Below are 19,730 nucleotides of genomic sequence, written 5' to 3' on the forward strand. Positions count from 1 at the left end.
ACTACCTAGAAAACGTCCGTCTGATCAATAATCGCCAGTATGGATTCCGTCAGTGTTGATCCACTGGTGATATTCTGGCTTATGTTACCCATTTATGGACTAATTCAATGGAAAGGGTCGGTGAAACACAAGTAGTTGCTCTTGACATCTCAAAAGCTTTTGATCGTGTTTGGCATAAAGGTCTTCTAAACAAGCTTCCATCTTATGGTTTGCCAACTGTTTTTAGTAATTGGTTATCCAGTTTTCTCTCTAATCGCTCACTGAGGGTGATGGTAGATGGCTCTCTGTCTTCTAACTTCTCCACTAATGCCAGTGTCCCCCAAGGTTAAGTTCTTTCCCCCACTCTTTTCCTCTTGTATAATAATGACCTTCTTCCATTGATTGGAAATCCTATCCATAGTTTTGCCGATGATAGCACATTGCATTCCACTTTCCATTTTGAGAAAACTTGTACTGCTTAATCAGCTTCAACTTCTCGAAAATCTGGGACCAATTCCTTAAATACCGATCTTCAGGTAATTCTCCAGTGGGGCAAAGACAACTTAGTTGATTTCAACCCTTCTAAAACTCAGTCTTGTCTTATATCTCGCAAAAAGGATTCTTCTGCTCCTATGCTTATCTTTAGTGACACTCTGATTTCTAGGTAAAATGATATATCTCTTTTGGGAATTACCCTGACTTTAATCTCTCTTGGCACAAGCACATTACAAATATTGCTTCCTCTGCATCTAAAAAACTTGGTTTTCTCTTTCACTCTCGGCATTACTTTTCTTCCAAACAGCTGTTCACTCTGTATAAATCGCAAATCCGGACCTGCCATAGAATATTGTTCCCACGTCTGGGGTGGTGACCCCCAAAACCTTTCTCAGGCTTCTTGATTCCATTCAGAAGAGGGCAGTTAGGTTAATTAATGATTCATCTCTAACAGAGTCTCTCCACTCCCTTTCTCATAGACGTACTGTTTCTGCTACATGCCTCTTCTACAGATACTTCCATGGGCACTGTTCTTCTGAATTGGCTTCTATAATTCCCGCTCTCTCTTTCAAAACAGTCCAAACACGTGCAGCCACACCAACATCCATTTACTGTCCAACTTCAAACCCACAGAACCAACTTTTCATCTTCCTCATTTATTTATTCAACTTCCGTTTTCTGGAACAACCTTCCTTCATACGTATTTCCTGAAAATTACAATCTACAGAAGTTCAAGTCCAATGTCAACAAATATCTTCTTTCGTCTTCTCAACCTCCAACCCAAGCACGGTACTAAGTACTATAGGTTCTAATAACTCTCGTGTTTGGGGTTCACATAAAAAAAAAGAAAAACAGCATGGATTTCTTTATTTATATAAACTCTAAAAGGAAGGGGATAAATCAGATTGGTCCACTTGATATCGATAGTTTGACTGTTGATGATCCTGCTCAGATAGCAAACAAACTGAATGAGCATTTTGCATCTACATTCACAGATGAGGAGTTATTAAGGAATGAAAATGCCAGAAGGTTATCAAATTGTAGCAGGGTGCTTAATGATTTTGTAATAACTGACGGCAAAGTGCAGGAGAAATTGTTGAAGTTAAACATAAGAAAGGCACCTAGGGTGGATGGGATCTATCCAGTTATATTACAGGAGGCAGCAAAGGAAGTGAGCAAATCCTTAGCCATAATTATGAGAGCATCCTTGGACTCAGGGGAGGTCCTTATGGACTGGAGATGTGCAAATGTATCTCCAATTCACAAATGGGAATTGAAGGGTGACAAGAGTAATTACAGACCAGTTAGTTTAACTTCTGTTCCGGGTAAAATAATGGAGTCACCGGTTAAAGATGCAATGCAGGATCATCTAGACAAGACTGCAGCAATAATTGAGACACAGTCCGAATGTGTCTCAGAGTTTGTTAAGGGAAAGTCTTGTCTGACAAACTTGATTGGATATTATGTGGTTGCAAAAAATAATTCTGATATCATATACTTGGATTTCAGGAAAGCTTTTGACACTGTTGTGCATGGAAGACTACTGTACAAATTGGAGCAGAATGGTATTAAGAGTAAGTTGCTACAATGGATAAAAGGATGGTTGAGTGGGAGAAGACAGAGGGTGGTAATCAATGGGCACTGCTCTTTGTGGACTTAGTTATTAGTGGAGTCCCACAGGGTTTGGTGTTGGGCCCACTGTTGTTTTGTATATTTATCAATGATATTGATGAAGGTATATGAGGCTTAGTGTCAAAGTTTGCAGATGATACAAAGGTTGACAGGGTTGTTAATGATAGTAATGGCAGTGTGCTACTGCAACAGGATCTAGAAAATTTGGGAAGATGGGCTGAGAAGTGGCAACTGAAGTTTAACATTGACAAATTTAAAGTACTGCATATGGGTAGAAGTAACCCCAGAGGTACTACACTTAGGGTGGTAGAAAATGAAAAAGACCTGGGAGATTATGCAGTCAGATATGAAATTTTTTGTGAGCAATGCAGACAGACTGCCAGAGCAGGTCATGGAGTTTTGTCAATGATATACAGGAATTTTGGTAGCAGGGAAAAGGAGTTGATTGTCCCTCTGTATAAGGCAATGGTCAGGCCACACCTTGAGTACTGCATATAGGTCTGGAGGCCTCATTTTAGGAAGGATGTCGATTTGCTTCAGCGTGAACAGAGAAGGGCAAGAAGATTAATGATGGGAATGAAGTGATCCTCTTACCAAGAGAGCCTTAAGTCCTGCAAATTGCAGCAGCTGGAGACTAGGCACCCGTGAGGTGACCTGATTGAGGTATATAAGGCCTTAAATGGGCTGAGCATGCTGAATTCTGATGGGATTCCTTTGTGTGATTACGAACCTAAGGAGTCAAATTCAAATGGAGGAAAGACAGTTGTAGAATACATGTGCAGAAATTTGCCTTTAGCCAGTGGGTAGTTAATTGCTGGAACAAACTTTTATCTGTTGTTTTGAAAGTTGATAGGTTAAATAAATTTGAGGAACTGGACAGACATTTAGAGGGAATGGTTGTGTGAATTTTTATTTATTTATTTTTTTTTTTGGCTGATGCTACATAAGCTCATATGCTTGCTTTCTTGCATCACGTGCCACGATTACTATTAAGCCGAGTTCAATAAGGCATGTATGCAAAATTGTAAAATGGTACAAAAAATAAGTTTTGTGAATGTATGTTTGCTGAATGCCTATGGTTTCTAACAAGAGCACACGTAGAAAAAAAAAAAAAATCCTGCAGTGAAATTTCAGTTATCTGTTATTTCAATTATCAGAAAAGGATGAAATAACAGAAGAAAATCAAGTGAAAACCTCTCTAAAACTGTCATTTTTCTTCTACTGTACATAACTACATCTTTAAGTAAATCCCACATCGGTACACTGTGATCATGCCACATAGTGGTTCCTTAATCTGCAAATTCTTAATGCATGAATAATGCATGAATCACTGCTTCTAACCAGATCAAGAGTATTGCCCTCTCTGGTTGCCTCTCGAACACGCTGCTGCAGAAAACAATCATCCAATAAATCCACAAAAGTCTTGCTAGCATGCGAGTGACCAACCCACAAGTTCCAGTCAATATCTGGGAAGTTAAAATTCCCCATTATAACACAATATGATTTACTCCCCATTCTATTTCTCTGTACAAATGTTCACTGTACTCATTAGTCATTAGGCCTATAACACACTCCTACTCTCATTTTTTTTTTCATTTATGGGAACTTTCTTACAGTTCATAGATCAAAAACTACTTCTTTAAATATAAACAGAAGAAAAAAACTTTTAAACTAAATAGGAACTGTAGCTGATATCTTTGAAAAAAGAGTTTAATGGTGGGCTAAGGGTTATTTTAAAGTGTAACACATCAAATATTCCTAAAAATTTACATTAGTTATTTATTGAAACTACCAAGTCAGTTATGTTATGGTAAATTATAAGTTTTAAATCCACTGTTAAGATAAGCCCACCAGTTCACCTTTGACATCCTGGACAGCTATCCCTCAAGATGGGTTTGAATACTATCAGTGTAACAATATATATATATATATATATATATATTTTTTTTTTTTTTTTTTAATTTTAACATCCCTGGGAGGAAAAGCATAGCATGATTCCAGCTGACTACTGTCATAAAGCTGGAGAGGATATTCTCTAATAAGCATGTGGCTGTCATTCAGATCAAATGTGAGCTAAATCCTTCATTATTTTAGATAGATATTAGTTTATTTTCATGTGCTAGTATCCAAATACTTCTGAGAAGACAAAGCCAATTAACCCTTTCAGGAATGAATGCATTTCATTTCAGGAATGAAATTTATTTACATGAATGAATTTTAAGTACATAATGTGTCAAATAATGTGTTAGTATATTTACAAATTGTCTTGAAATTTTTCCCATACATGCTGCCATCTCTTATCTATTTTCATTAATAACAGACATGATTTTCAGAGGTGGCAGCACAAAAATAACCTTCAAAGTCAGAGGAGACATTGCACTTGTAGCCAAATAGTCAAATGCAAGGGTACAAAAATACATGCATTTATTCGACTGGGACCAAGCCTACATGATCATGGAATACGGTTAACAACTATATTTGCCGTCTAACTGATTAACTGCAAGCTCCTCTGACCTAGGGGTCATTAGAATCAGCAGAGGCACATGATGCAAGAAAGCAAGCTTATACAGCAGCAAAAAAAACTTCCCATTTCACCTATCCATTTGCTCCAAATGTTTGTCCACTCTTCATTGGATTCATTCTAACTATCAACTTTGACAACAGATGGAAGTTTATTCCAGCAATCAACCACCTGCTGGCTAAACACAAATTTCCACACATCTATTCTACAACTGTCTTTCCTCAATTTAACTTTATGCCCCCTGAATGTTGTTGTTATCTGGTTTTTAGGAGCATTAGCAACTAAGGCCATATTGCTCTGGGGATATGCGGTGGTCATTCCCTGACCTTTCCGCATCCTTCATATTTGGTGGTCACAGGATGCCCCCTGAAGTCTGCAATCTAAGCAAAATGAAGAATCCCATCAGCATTGAGCTGGCTGAAACTATTCAAAGCCTTATACACCTGAATCAGATCACCTCACAGGTGCCTATTCTTCAGATGCTGCAATTTGCATAATTTAAGCCTTTCTTAGTAAGGGCAACCTTTGTTCTCCCTCACCAATCTCATTGCCCTTCTCTGTATTTGTTCTAGAAACTCTATATCTTTCCTAAAATGAGGCCTCCAGACCTGTATCATTACTCAAGGTACGCAGTGGCTGTTTGCACTGCTCAGAAAACTTCATATCTGACTGCACAATCATTCCCCACCCCAGTTCCTTTTCATTCTTCACTACCCTGGGTGTAGTACCGTACATTTGGTACGTTACTCTGGGGTTACTGCTACCCATAAGCAGTACTTTGCATTTGCCAATGTTAAACTTCAGTTTCCACCGCTCAGCCCATCTGCCCAACTTTTCTAGATCCTGTTGCAGTACTGTCCTTTTATTACTGTCATTAACAACCCTGCCAACCTTCATAGCATCTACAAACTGCAAAATACAATAATTTGTATAATGACTGCTCTGTAAAGGTGGTAGATCGATTTCTATTGAATACTTGGAATTTGCATGCAGGGATGCTTATTATATCAAATATTGGCCTTCGGTAACACTGTTTACAATAAAATATTCATGTAAACAATTTGTTCTGTTAATTTTATCGAGCATTGTAGCTCCTTCTTCAATCAAAGATTGAAGATTTTAAGATTTTTGTGGCAGTAGGGCAGGGAAAAAAATAAATAAAAAAGAGGGCAAGGAATGAAACAGACAATGACATAATCACAATGTGATTATATCATTGTCTGTTTCATTCCTTGTCAGCAACCAATAAGGCTCCTCAACTATTATTAGCCATCATCACTGAAGCCACAGTCATGCCTCAGAATTAGTTACTCATGCCTAAGAAAATTATAATGTAGAGAGATAAGTGATAACAAAGATCAATATTGCTACATTATTTATATTGTAATTTGGTTCTGTACAATAATTTTTTACAACCAACATTGTCAGTTATTACTGTTCAATAATAATAAAAAAAATCAAAATAACAAATATCCTTATGCAGTTATCACTATATGCTTCTAAAAACAAGGATGTTGCCACATTCCCATGTGATGACTAGCATTATAAAATACTGTACTCCCCTGCTGGCTAAAACTGTTCTGGGCAAAACTCAAATATCAAAATATATATATGCGTGTGATCAAAAAATCAGCCGTGCTTGGAGACGAATATGTATCTATTAATAAAATAGATAACACATTCAGGAATAAGCAAGATAATTTTCAAAAACTCAGCCCCAAGTATCGATTCATGCTAGATGTATCAGTGTCCTTTTATGGGTATTCACAAATGCAAAAGCACATAATAGCTTTAACATATGAATGGATCTTCATAAAATTTTATATTTGGCTCTTGGAAACATTTGTTGACCCATTTCTGTTTGTGATCTAAATGGTTCATGAAATGGCTCAACAACATTTCAAAGAGGTAATGTTTTAAAGTTGCTAATCTTGTAATAACAAAAAAAGTTCAGTACCATTTTTAGGAGTGTTAGCATTACACACCACAGTATAAACAGAAAACAATAAAAAAAGTTGTCCAATTGTCATACAAAAGCCAAAATTCTCTGGAATTCAAATCCAGAAGTTGATATCAAATTAAGTGATATCAATTTTTAAAGAAAGTAAAGAACATATTTTTCATAATCGTTTTGCAAATTTTTTCAGCTGATTTTTTTATTATTGTTTTTAAATTCTGAGGTCAATTACAGAAGATTAATATTTATCAGCATTTGTCTCTTTCTTAGCCCTCCACACCCTTTCAAATACTAAGAGCAATGTTTTGGTTTATTATTTATATGAGAGAATGGGAATATAGGAACTTCATATTTCGTACCATGCCCTTTAAATACAAATACAATAATGATGGATAAATTAATAATAACTGGCTTATTTCAATCTATTTCCTTTCAGTTTTTTTTTTTTTTTTTAATTAAAGACAGCTTCTGCTAATAAACAGAACAACAATGGAAAAAGAAAAATAAATTTAAAAAATGTCAAAACGAAACACTGGAACATTTTTTATGATTAACATATTTACTTTGTTTAGGTGATCCATAAAAACAAAATTACTTAATGGACTGATATCATGAACCAAAAATTAAATAAACTCACCAGGACCTCACAGATCCCTCTCCAAAATAAATGTTACACATTAATCCTTGGTTCAATGCTAATGGCTGAAACTGTTTTGCCTTCAATAAATATAGGAAAACTTTTATTTAAGTTATGTACAATTATCCTTACTTGGAATTATACAATCAAAGAACCTGTCAGATTCCATGCAATTATATACAGTAAGTCCCTGACATACATAAAAGATACATTCCAGGACTTCTTACATGAATAGAGTTTTACATAACTTGGGAATGACTAATAAAATATTGCTACTATATCCCAATATACCAAAATTACAAAAACCACATAATATCCTCAGAAGAATGAAGAAAAGTAGTTATATAGTTTTCAATTAATTAGTTATATATTTTTTATATACTAGTTATATATATATATATATATATATATATAGAAAAATAGTTATATAATTTTAATTAGTTCAATTAAAAACTTTATTGGGGACAGCAGTAAAGTAACCAGAGTGGCACATAAGAAAAGAAAACATAAAAGGAAAAAAAAAAAAAACGAATGCTATTGTACTGTAAAAATTGATATGTATTTCATAGCCTTGGTTATTATAGTTGACTTCATTGGTGCCAATCCCTTCACCTCTTCTCGTATTCTGTCTTTGTCCTTTATTATTGTTCGATGTTGACACTGACAAATCTAAATTCCGCATTTTACTTCTTATTGTTTGATCATTTTCATACATCCTTATTATTTTAATTTTCTGATCCAAATCGGTCACTTTTATTTTCTTGGTAGATTTACTAGTACTGCTGTCACTTATTCTCTTAGTCAGCACCATGATAATGGTCAAAATGAAATTTTCTGTAAAGAACTTCACAGGGTTAAGGTAGAAACACCACACATGCTCACATTTTATAAAAGCATTTTTCTGGAGGTCACTACCATAAAACAATTTGCAGTTTCCAGTTTATTGGGCTTTTCTGTTAGTGCAATTCATTATAAATGGGTAGTAAACTCGATATTATTAGATTTACAATAATACCTATAGTTAGAATTCTGTGGGCTTTTACGTTATTATGGTGAAATGTGTAGCCCCTTCACTGAAATCTTTGGTCATATATACAAAAAAAAATTAATTTTCTGAATCTTCTCTTCATTCCTATTTGTTAAGCTTCACATCTGGTGAGTATGGGTTTGGCACACCCAGGGTCCTGAGCTGGATATCATAATTTTTCCCTTTCTTGGTGATTCCCTTTTCCTTTTCTCTCTGGGAATGGCGAATTGGGGAATTTTTTTTTTTTTGGCTGGTGCAGCATAAGCCTCAGGCTTCCTTGCACCATATAGCTAATAATAATAATAATAATCTCACTTGTGCAATTTGTGCGTCCATTTTTTTTTTTTTTTTTAGTGTTTTAAATTTTAAAATTATAAAAAAAATAAATAATGAGTGAAAAAGAATTTAAGTAAGTCAGGGACTTACTGTACTATTTTTACTCTGCATAGCTAGTTTGAACATATTGAAACCGAAATTAATACAATGGCTGACACATCTGCTTACAGAAATTAGATTCTACGCTTTATTTTATGTTTAATTATTTGTACAAAAGGATTTTATTTTTGCTTTATTATTATTTATCTGGTTATTTCTTTATTTATTTGGCAAAAAATATTAACCTATTAATAGGGATGCCATACCTGGTGGTATGGCACCCCATTAATAGGTTAATTTATTAAAAAATTAAAAAACATTATGCATATTCAATACTATTAGTTACTTCCGTTTTCAGGTTTATTTCCAAATTTATTTCAAATTCCATGCCCTCACAGAAGTCAAAATTTGAAACTACATATGTTGCTTCTGACACAGTAGCACCATTTTGGGAGAACTGGGTTTTGTGTTATCATTTTTATGCTGTGAAAACAATAATAAATCTTTCGCAAACAACTAGAGTAAGAGGGTAAATGTTTATTGATCAAGTGAAAAAAGAAAAACAAATAACACAAAACTTTAAACAAATATAACATTGGCACGCTTGTCCAATACCATGGCATCCTTCAAGCAAAGCCAAATAGTTGCAAAAAGTGGAAGGGCACCTGACAGGTTCTCAGACAATTTCTATATGAAAACAGTAAGAAAATCACTTCAGAAACTACTGCAGTAAAAGTTTTACAAAAAAACAGAATAAGTAGAAAAAAATTCTATCATTGAGTAATGGTTAACAAAAGAATGTTATTTTTGAGGGGCACCTGTGAAGTGCCCCATCACCAATTCTGGGTTAATACGTGTGCACATGTAAATTTAAGTCTGAATTTTTGCACTCCTCATATTTTTTGGAATGATAAAATGAAAGTGACTATTAGCTTCATGTTTATATTTTATGACTGTACTGTTATTTTTTTTAATAACAGCAGAAACATAAAACAAAAAAAAAATAAAAAACATTTAATAAGTATTTCAATCTATAAGTAAAAGTTCCAGATTTGGCATACCTCAAACAAAATGGAAAAAGCTTTTTCCAGAAATAAAAAAAAAAAAAAAAAAAAGTTGGGCACTTGACAGGTACTGTGCAACCTCATTTATTACACACAGTGGTGTGACTACTGTTGGGTTAAGAATGGAAAGAAAAAGATACCTTTTTATTTTTTTAACTCAGCAGTAGCATCCTGTCTCCTGAAAGGGCCAGCATAAAAATATTTAATCCTGATAACTCATTGGTTGGGAATTAGTAGTTGATTATTTTTGTACCTTCTTATTGTCTTTCTTTCTGTGTGTGCTGCTTTTTTTTTTTTTTTTCTTTTTTCTTTTTTTATAGGTTTATATTGTTTTCCACTTTCCAGAAGCTGAGTGGCCCTGAAAGAGTAGACAATATCAGTTTCTGTTACTCCATTGTGCAGTGAAGCACAGTTCGTTGTGTAGAGAAACACTGCTTTTCATCACAGTGGCATGTTTTTCACTATCCAAAAGTTTATCATTCATCCATGTGAGAATTATCACAGAAAATAAGTAAAATTCTGGTAGATTTTTTGCAACCACAAATAATAAATCAGCTAACCTCAGCACAACTACATTTCAAAAAGGTGTCACAAAAGTATCCAACACTACTTTAAAAAAAAACAAAAAACTCCAGGATGTTAATCTGACTAGTAGTGTGCACATCATGGCAGTAAAACTGATGCTACAACAGGGGTGGAAGGTGGGGAACACACAAAGCAATGCATTGCAATTGTTTTTCCGCTGATGTAGTGCAGAATTTCCTGTGATGAATTCAAATCCAACTGTTAGAAATTGGAAAAATCACAAGAACTTGGAAAAATTAATACACATGATTTCATGTTATGTTTTGTGTTTCATCATATATGCAGGCAAAATTAATATAAATTTTTTTTTTTTTCATTGAAACACATTAATTTTGAAGTATTTTTTATAAAATATTGGCTTAATTTGTTGTGTTCTGAAAATTTAAGTATAATCAATAATAAACTATTTCATTAAACTAATGAAATAAAATGCTCTTAACAACCTAGTTTACACAGCTGTTAAATGCTCTTAACAGTTTTAGAAAGTTAAGTATTTTTAGTGGGGAAAAAAACACTACATTAACAAAAATTTTCATTTTTTCATTATTATTAAATTTTCATTATTATTAAAAATATATAGAACTGAAATTAATAAACGTTTCAGTCTACTGGTAAAAGGTCAAGCTTTTAGTAAACTAAAAGCACAATTCAAAAAAACAAAATACTTTTATCAAATATTAAAGTTAAAATCTAGGCCTGTCATAGGAAAGGATATCACCTATATTGCAAAAGGGGACAATACTAATGCCATGTTAATGAAAATTCTATCTTCAAATGTTTCTAATGAGATTAAGAAAGAGTAATAAGTAATAGTACTCAAGAGCAAAATAATAATGACAAAAGAGCAAAAACTTAATGAAGATCATTATCCCTTGTAGCTTTAATGGGCATTGTAGTTATAAGAACATAACACAAATTTCTTAGACTTCAGTGGTGATAAATAGTGAAACAATACTTACAGTAGGCCTTATCAGGTCTTCCTTTCAATCTACAGCAGTGCCAAGCTATGACAGCAACTAAAATGATAATAATTAACCCTGCAGCACCTGGTGAAGGGAGAAATAATTAGAAAAAAAATTAACAAATACAAGTGACTTTTTTTAAAAAAATTATCTACCTGAATAAAAATGGGAAGAAATTCACATATAACTGCCAAATCTTGACTCTCAAAAAAGCATAATTGTAAACATGAGAAAAGCAAACAGTTTATAATTGTAAGCAAGAGAAAAGTAAAGCAACAGTTTACAAAAAAGTTTTCAAAATAAACTGTTTTTTAACAGTTTCTTTTGAAAAATAGGAGATTTTTTAAATGAAGTAGGAGGTTTTCTAAGTCCACACTGCTGCATTGGAAATTAAATTTAAAATACTTAATAACTATAGGATTGTTTACCAGTACAATATGCTTGAAAACATTAGCTTACTTAGGATTTACCAGTCCATTTGAATTCTGGTAGACATCAATTAATTACAACTGCTTCAAGAAAGATACTGCTGCAGACTTTGCCCTCTTTCAGATATGCTGAAGCAAACTTTTGCTTATAACAGCCCTGCTGTCTTAACTAGGTTGTTAAGAGCATTTCCAAAGTTTTAGTAGAAAGAGATTTAATGTACATTGTTGTTTTTTTAACCTGGTTTTCTGCATTCAGCATTGCTATTGAGGAATTATTCAAATACAAAGAATGCTCAGGATAAGTTGTTTCATGCTTTCCTTGTGCACTTGTCATTTCTCCAACCAAGGACTGTACGTCAATTCTTTTTTCATAATAGTGTTTGGTAGGTTAACAGACGGAGCTGATAGTGCAAAAAAGTCTACTAGTTCATTTATTTCTTTGTCTTCAATGAACACAAGAAGTATTAGAAACTTGTGTACAAAAAATTTCAAATTTGAAAATGATGTACTGCTAACTGATGAAATTTGTGCTACCTCCACATTTACGGTAACATAATTTTCCTATGGGAACTTGTGCACCATGCAGTCACACAGTAACAACAGAATCTTCTCTCATTTTAAACTCACTATAGCCTTGGCAGTAGAAATGACTAAGATGGAAAATCCATCTCAAAATAAATTTAAATTTATGAATTTAAAAATTTAAAAACTGCAGTATAGAAAATTTACACATTACAGTCTTAAACACCTAGGAAACTGCAGTAAATAGATGTGAGGTATGTTGGCGTGAAGAGTTGGGTTCAGATTTTTAAATGTTGGCATAACATTTAAATGGAACAAGCAAAGTGCTTTATTCAAACCCAGAAAAGAGTGAAGAAGAGAGAGAACACGAAGAGACTTTCTCCACAAGTGAGAATAACATGCTTAGTTATCAGCTTTCATGGCCAATTTAGGATTGCTTTCACTTCAGACGTACTCAGAGGGTTCATTACTTTGTCTTCTTTCAGAACTTTTGGATCATGAAATGAATTTTGGCAAGTCAGTGCCACTAACTAATGACTTTGTGTACTTTACCCAAAAACAGCCAATGGGTACACATGCTTCAAAATCTTTTTTACTTCAATGGCAGTATGCATTAATTGCAACTCCTCAAATAGGCCTCTGAGGTTGGGTATATTCATATTACGTTCTTAGCATTTTTTCACCAACCTTTCATGGAGTAAAATAAAATTAAATTAAAACAAAACAAATCTTGATAACTATATTTACAATAACCTATATTTACAAAATTAATATACGTATTACAATATTAAAAGTATTAAAACACAAGATTAAAATGCATTAAAATATACTAAGTTAAAAGCGATAAAATCCCGTAGCTTTCAAAGGCTCCAGCCTTCTTCTTCAGCAGTACTCTCTATTATTCAGTACACCTTTAAATATCAGCAGGGTAATGGTAGGCATCACATGTTTCCATTCTCACGTGTTCCGCTCTCTTGCATTGTGGAACCAGAAGTGGCTCGAACGGAAGTCGTACGGAACCGTTCATCCTTTTTTAGGATAATAGTCTCTAAAAGGGGGTGAATCCGTACACCCCTATCCCTATTAATGTTGGTTGTAGAGCTGATCCACAAACTCTCGAGCCACTTACGGTCCCAGAACCTATGCGCCCGATCGGTGATAGTGGCATCGTCTGGGGAGATCTGGTGCTGCTTCTCCCAAAAATGTTCGGCCACGGCGGACTTGTCATATTCCGCATTTCTTATTGCTTTTTTGTGTTCCCCCAGACGATCTTTGAGACGACGTTTTGTCTCCCCTACATAACATTCCCCACAATCCGGGCATCTAATATTATATACGACCCCACTAGCATCCTCTTTTTGAATGGGGTCCTTAACTTGAGACACAACTGTGCGCAGTCTTCGTCCCGGAAGCTGCACACAGCGTGTCTGATATTTTCTTAATACTCTAGTTATATAATCCGTCAAGCCTGGATAATAGGGAATGTATGCAGTGGATACTGGTATAAAAGATTCATCTCTCCTCTGATTTTCATTAATAAATTTATCTATAATCCTCTGGGGGTAACCACATTTAGTAAGATCCGCCGTGACACGTTCGTACTCTGCTTTCCTATCATCGGAGTTACTGCAATGTGATTTCGCTCTATTAATTAGCGTTCTTATCACACTGTTCCTATGATGGCTGGTCAGGGCTGAATTATAATGCGTATATTGCCCTTTACACATCGTTTTTCTAAAGACTTTTGTCTTTAACTGCTGGTCTTCCCTACAGACCAACACATCCAGGAACGGCAGAACTCCTCCATCTTCAACTTCCGATGTAAATTGTATGAATTGGGAGAAGCCATTTAAGATATTCAACACATGATCTTCACTCCCCTTCCGAACAAATGTAAACGTATCATCCACATACCTTTTCCAGGGGCGCATAGGGAGAACACTAGCATTAAATATTCTGGTCTCGAGCTCCTCCATAGCTAGATTTGCTATAATTGCGCTAATGGGGGAGCCCATAGCTGTACCATTAACCTGCTTATATATAATGTTATCAAAAACCATAGTGTTACTTGAGAGGCACAATTCTATACCCTTCCTAATATCTTCTGGATTAAGTTGCGTCCTAGTATTTAGGGTAGTATCCCTCTGTAAAACTATGTTTGCACACCACACTCCATGGTCAATAGGAATACAAGTGAATAACGATTTTACATCAAATGATATCATAATTTCATCCTCTTCTATACGCTGGCTCCTAATAAAGTGCACAAATTCTTTACTATCCTTGATACTATATTCAGAGAGTCCTACTAGTGGAGACAATAGTTTGGCTAGGAAACCCGAAAGTGCATACGTCGGACTACCTATAAATGAGACTATGGGTCTGAGTGGCACGTCTACTTTGTGGATTTTGGGTAAGCCATAAAACCTTGGCATTTGGCTACCTGTAGCATGCAGTGTCCAATATTGTTCTTTAGAAATCTTATTAGATTTAAGCCAACTCTGCAACATTCCGTTCACTTGTCGCTCCAAACTAAGAAGTGGACTCTTCTGGATAAGCTCAACGCTTTATTCTTATATACTTCTTTATTAAGAACCACCGTTGCTTTGCCTTATTAGAAGATCAGACAACCTATAAGGTTATCCAGAAGAGTCCACTTCTTAGTTTGGAGCGACAAGTGAACGGAATGTTGCAGAGTTGGCTTAAATCTAATAAGATTTCTAAAGAACAATATTGGACACTGCATGCTACAGGTAGCCAAATGCCAAGGTTTTATGGCTTACCCAAAATCCACAAAGTAGACGTGCCACTCAGACCCATAGTCTCATTTATAGGTAGTCCGACGTATGCACTTTCGGGTTTCCTAGCCAAACTATTGTCTCCACTAGTAGGACTCTCTGAATATAGTATCAAGGATAGTAAAGAATTTGTGCACTTTATTAGGAGCCAGCGTATAGAAGAGGATGAAATTATGATATCATTTGATGTAAAATCGTTATTCACTTGTATTCCTATTGACCATGGAGTGTGGTGTGCAAACATAGTTTTACAGAGGGATACTACCCTAAATACTAGGACGCAACTTAATCCAGAAGATATTAGGAAGGGTATAGAATTGTGCCTCTCAAGTAACACTATGGTTTTTGATAACATTATATATAAGCAGGTTAATGGTACAGCTATGGGCTCCCCCATTAGCGCAATTATAGCAAATCTAGCTATGGAGGAGCTCGAGACCAGAATATTTAATGCTAGTGTTCTCCCTATGCGCCCCTGGAAAAGGTATGTGGATGATACGTTTACATTTGTTCGGAAGGGGAGTGAAGATCATGTGTTGAATATCTTAAATGGCTTCTCCCAATTCATACAATTTACATCGGAAGTTGAAGATGGAGGAGTTCTGCCGTTCCTGGATGTGTTGGTCTGTAGGGAAGACCAGCAGTTAAAGACAAAAGTCTTTAGAAAAACGATGTGTAAAGGGCAATATACGCATTATAATTCAGCCCTGACCAGCCATCATAGGAACAGTGTGATAAGAACGCTAATTAATAGAGCGAAATCACATTGCAGTAACTCCGATGATAGGAAAGCAGAGTACGAACGTGTCACGGCGGATCTTACTAAATGTGGTTACCCCCAGAGGATTATAGATAAATTTATTAATGAAAATCAGAGGAGAGATGAATCTTTTATACCAGTATCCACTGCATACATTCCCTATTATCCAGGCTTGACGGATTATATAACTAGAGTATTAAGAAAATATCAGACACGCTGTGTGCAGCTTCCGGGACGAAGACTGCGCACAGTTGTGTCTCAAGTTAAGGACCCCATTCAAAAAGAGGATGCTAGTGGGGTCGTATATAATATTAGATGCCCGGATTGTGGGGAATGTTATGTAGGGGAGACAAAACGTCGTCTCAAAGATCGTCTGGGGGAACACAAAAAAGCAATAAGAAATGCGGAATATGACAAGTCCGCCGTGGCCGAACATTTTTGGGAGAAGCAGCACCAGATCTCCCCAGACGATGCCACTATCACCGATCGGGCGCATAGGTTCTGGGACCGTAAGTGGCTCGAGAGTTTGTGGATCAGCTCTACAACCAACATTAATAGGGTTAGGGGTGTACGGATTCACCCCCTTTTAGAGACTATTATCCTAAAAAAGGATGAACGGTTCCGTACGACTTCCGTTCGAGCCACTTCTGGTTCCACAATGCAAGAGAGCGGAACACGTGAGAATGGAAACATGTGATGCCTACCATTACCCTGCTGATATTTAAAGGTGTACTGAATAATAGAGAGTACTGCTGAAGAAGAAGGCTGGAGCCTTTGAAAGCTACGGGATTTGATAGTTATCAAGATTTGTTAACTTGATGTTATCAAGACTTGATAACTATCAAGATACAAATCTTGATAGTTATCAAGATTTGTTTTGTTTTATTTTAATTTTATTTTACTCCATGAAAGGTTGGTGAAAAAATGCTAAGAACGTAATATTAATTGCAACTGTTTAAGTCTACCTTTCCTTTTAATGCTATTTTCTAGATAGTAAACAATAATCACCTAAATAATAATCATCCACTTAACAACAGCAGTGCCAAATGAGGTAAGAAGGCAAGCTTAAACAGCACCATCCAAAAAAAACATCTGTACATTTTTTCTAACATTATGTTTTGTTTATCCTTTAAATTTATTCAAACTACCCACTTCCACAACACCAGATGGAAGCCTGTTCCAAGAACTGTGGCTGAAAGCAATTTTTGCAGATCTTACAAACATTCTCTCCCAATTTAAACTTATACTCCTGTATGTGTCTCATAGCAGAACTCGGTGCTTTAAAGGAGAGCTGCCTTGCCTTGATTGGCTCACACCTGGTGAGCATGGGCTTGGCATAATCAGGGTCCTCAACTGGATATTATCATCCTTCTCTTTCTTGGTGATTCCCTTCTACTTCTGACTCTCTCTCTCTCACACAGCACAACACTTGCTACATAAGATTTTAGACCATAATTAGGGTCATTAACAACACTACATGCTAGATAGTTTTTTTTTTTTTTTACTCCACAAATGTTATCAAATGCTGGCACTGACTGAGAGCAAGCCACTTTTTATTTTATATGGTTCTGTTTTCGAAGAAAAGCTCACCATAACAGGATATAGATGGAAATCACTTTGATTACTGCCATCTGCAGCAACTGAAAATAGCACATTTTTTGGAATCATTAAACACTTGTTTCCCTAGCTGTGCAAGTTCAATAATAATGCCTGCAGTTTTTTTGTAAAAATATATATATTTTTTGCTATTGCATTATGGGAAACATATTCGAGAACAACACACCTACAAGCTTAACACAAATTAAAGGAAAATTAGGACAAAAGATGCAATTAAACATTCAGCGTGCATGACATCATTATCGATATGAAATGTGCCATCTATATTTGCATTTCTTTCTATGCACTGCACGTTTTCCTTATGCATATCTATTGTTTTGCAAACATTTGAAAAACAAATAATATAAATAATAAATATGCTTTATTATTTGCAAATGTCTGATTACATTGTGTTTCCTATCACTTCGAAAATTGACAATCACATTATATCTACACACACACACAGTACACAAAGGAAGCATGTTCCTTTTCCAGATTTAACAATACTTGGAAAATCTGATATGTGTCTTCTGAAATTTTGCATCGATACTTTGTATATCTGAACAATTCTTAAGGGTGCGACCTTTATGGTATGCACTGCAACAGATGGAAGTTTGTTCCAACTATTAAACACCCACAGGCTAAAGGCATATTTTTGCACATCTATTCTACAACTATCTTTCCTCAATGTGAATCAGGTGAGTAATCTGAGCAAGAGAAAGAATTCCATTAGCATTGAGCTTGTTCAAACAATTCAAGGCATTATACACCTCAATTAGATCACCTCGCAGGTGCCTAGCCTCCAGAAACTGCAATTTGCAGAAAATAAGCCATCCTTGGTAACACCAACCTTTTTTTTTTTTTTTTTTTATGAAAACCCCAAACACGAAAGGTATCAAAACCTATAGTACTTAGTACCGTGCATGGGTTGAAGGAGAAGTATGGAGGGAGGGGGATGCCGGAAACTTTGCTCTAGAGACTAAACATGGGTTTCACCACTTCGAGCCTCCAATAAGCAAAGTGGTGGTATTTCACCGGTTGATGAAAGTTATCTGCCACCTTTATTCCACTTGCCAATCTCGGTGCCCTTCTCTGTACTCGTTCCAGCAGTTCCACATCTTTCCAAAAATGAGGCCTTCAGACCTGTAAGCAGTACAGTCAGTCCTCGTATAACACGTGTTTACACTACACGAATTCGATCATACACGATTTATAAATAGGGGAACGATATCTTATATAACACGAACTGAATTCACTTATGCACGATTCGCCTTTGTGTTTACAATAAATGGCAGTTGAACGCAGAATCACCCCAACTGAATGCAACCCGATAGGAATGAAGAGAAGATTCTGAATAATAACGTAAAAACCCACACAATTTTAGCTATTGGTATTATCACAAATGCAATTAGATAGAATTTATAACAGATTCCACTAGCAGAAACACAACTGGAAATTGTTTTTATTGTTTAATTTATGGTAGTAACCCCTAGAAATGTGCTTTAGTAAAATGTGAGGTGTTAATAGTGTATCTCTGCCTTTACGGTATTGTTTATTCAGTTGCTACACACGCGCAGCTTTGTTTATGTGTATCAAGCGTGCCTCCTCGTTTTGTAATTGTGCTTTATTCCCTAAAAATGAGTAAAATACTTAAAAGGTGTGAAAAGGAAGTGTCCTGGTGAAGACACTACAGATTCAGAGAGAAAAAGAAAAGCAATATCGATAAACAGAGGCGGACTGGATCAAAAATTCTCTTACCCGAGAAAATTTATAGTGGCTTCATACTATGGTTTATGGCCAAAATCACACCGGCCTCCGGCCCACTGGGGTTTCCCCAGTAAGGCTTATAGCCAGTCCGCCTCTGTCGATAGAGAAAAAATATGAAATTGTGAAACGCTTTGAGCGAAATGAAAGACCATGTGATATTGCACGTGCTACAGACCTAAATGAGGCAACGCCGAGAATTACTAAGAATGCAGGGAAAATAAAAACAACTTTCACAGCAGGAAAAACACAAAGAATTGGAATAGATGGAATGGCTGTCATCTGTTTGGATAGAAAATCAAACAAAAAACAAGTTTGCTTACGATAGAAGCAAAAGCATTAGCAATATTTTATTATGTAATAGTCATAATAAAATACTTTTGTATTTTATTACGATTATTTATTGTGTTTGGTCATGTTTTGGTTACAAATGTGTGTTAAATCTTGGGTGGTCGGCACATAACCCTATTTTTCCCATAGGGCCTTGGTTTATATTGCACGATTTTGCACTGCATGAGGGTTTCTAGGAACACAACTATCGTGCTATACGAGGACTGACTGTACTCAAGGTGTGGCCTAACCATTGCCTTATACAAGGGAACAATCAGCTCCTTATCCCTGCTAGCAA

The 19,730-nt window shown here is 35.5% G+C and overlaps 1 protein-coding gene across 2 annotated transcripts in view; it reads right to left on the reverse strand.

Annotated features, from left to right (window-relative positions):
* Positions 1–19,730, reverse strand: part of LOC150087142 (uncharacterized) — a 167,698-nt gene that overhangs the window by 86,068 nt on the left and 61,900 nt on the right. For both annotated transcript variants that reach the window (XM_090371844.1, XM_090371843.1), the window contains exon 3: positions 11,232–11,318. In XM_090371844.1, the coding sequence (XP_090227970.1) occupies positions 11,232–11,318 (87 nt within the window). The remainder of the gene's footprint in view (positions 1–11,231; positions 11,319–19,730) is intronic.

This window comes from Mastigoproctus giganteus, chromosome 4, assembly GCF_048544385.1.
Source record: "Mastigoproctus giganteus isolate SK-2022 chromosome 4, ASM4854438v1, whole genome shotgun sequence".
NCBI lineage: Eukaryota > Metazoa > Arthropoda > Arachnida > Uropygi > Thelyphonidae > Mastigoproctus > Mastigoproctus giganteus.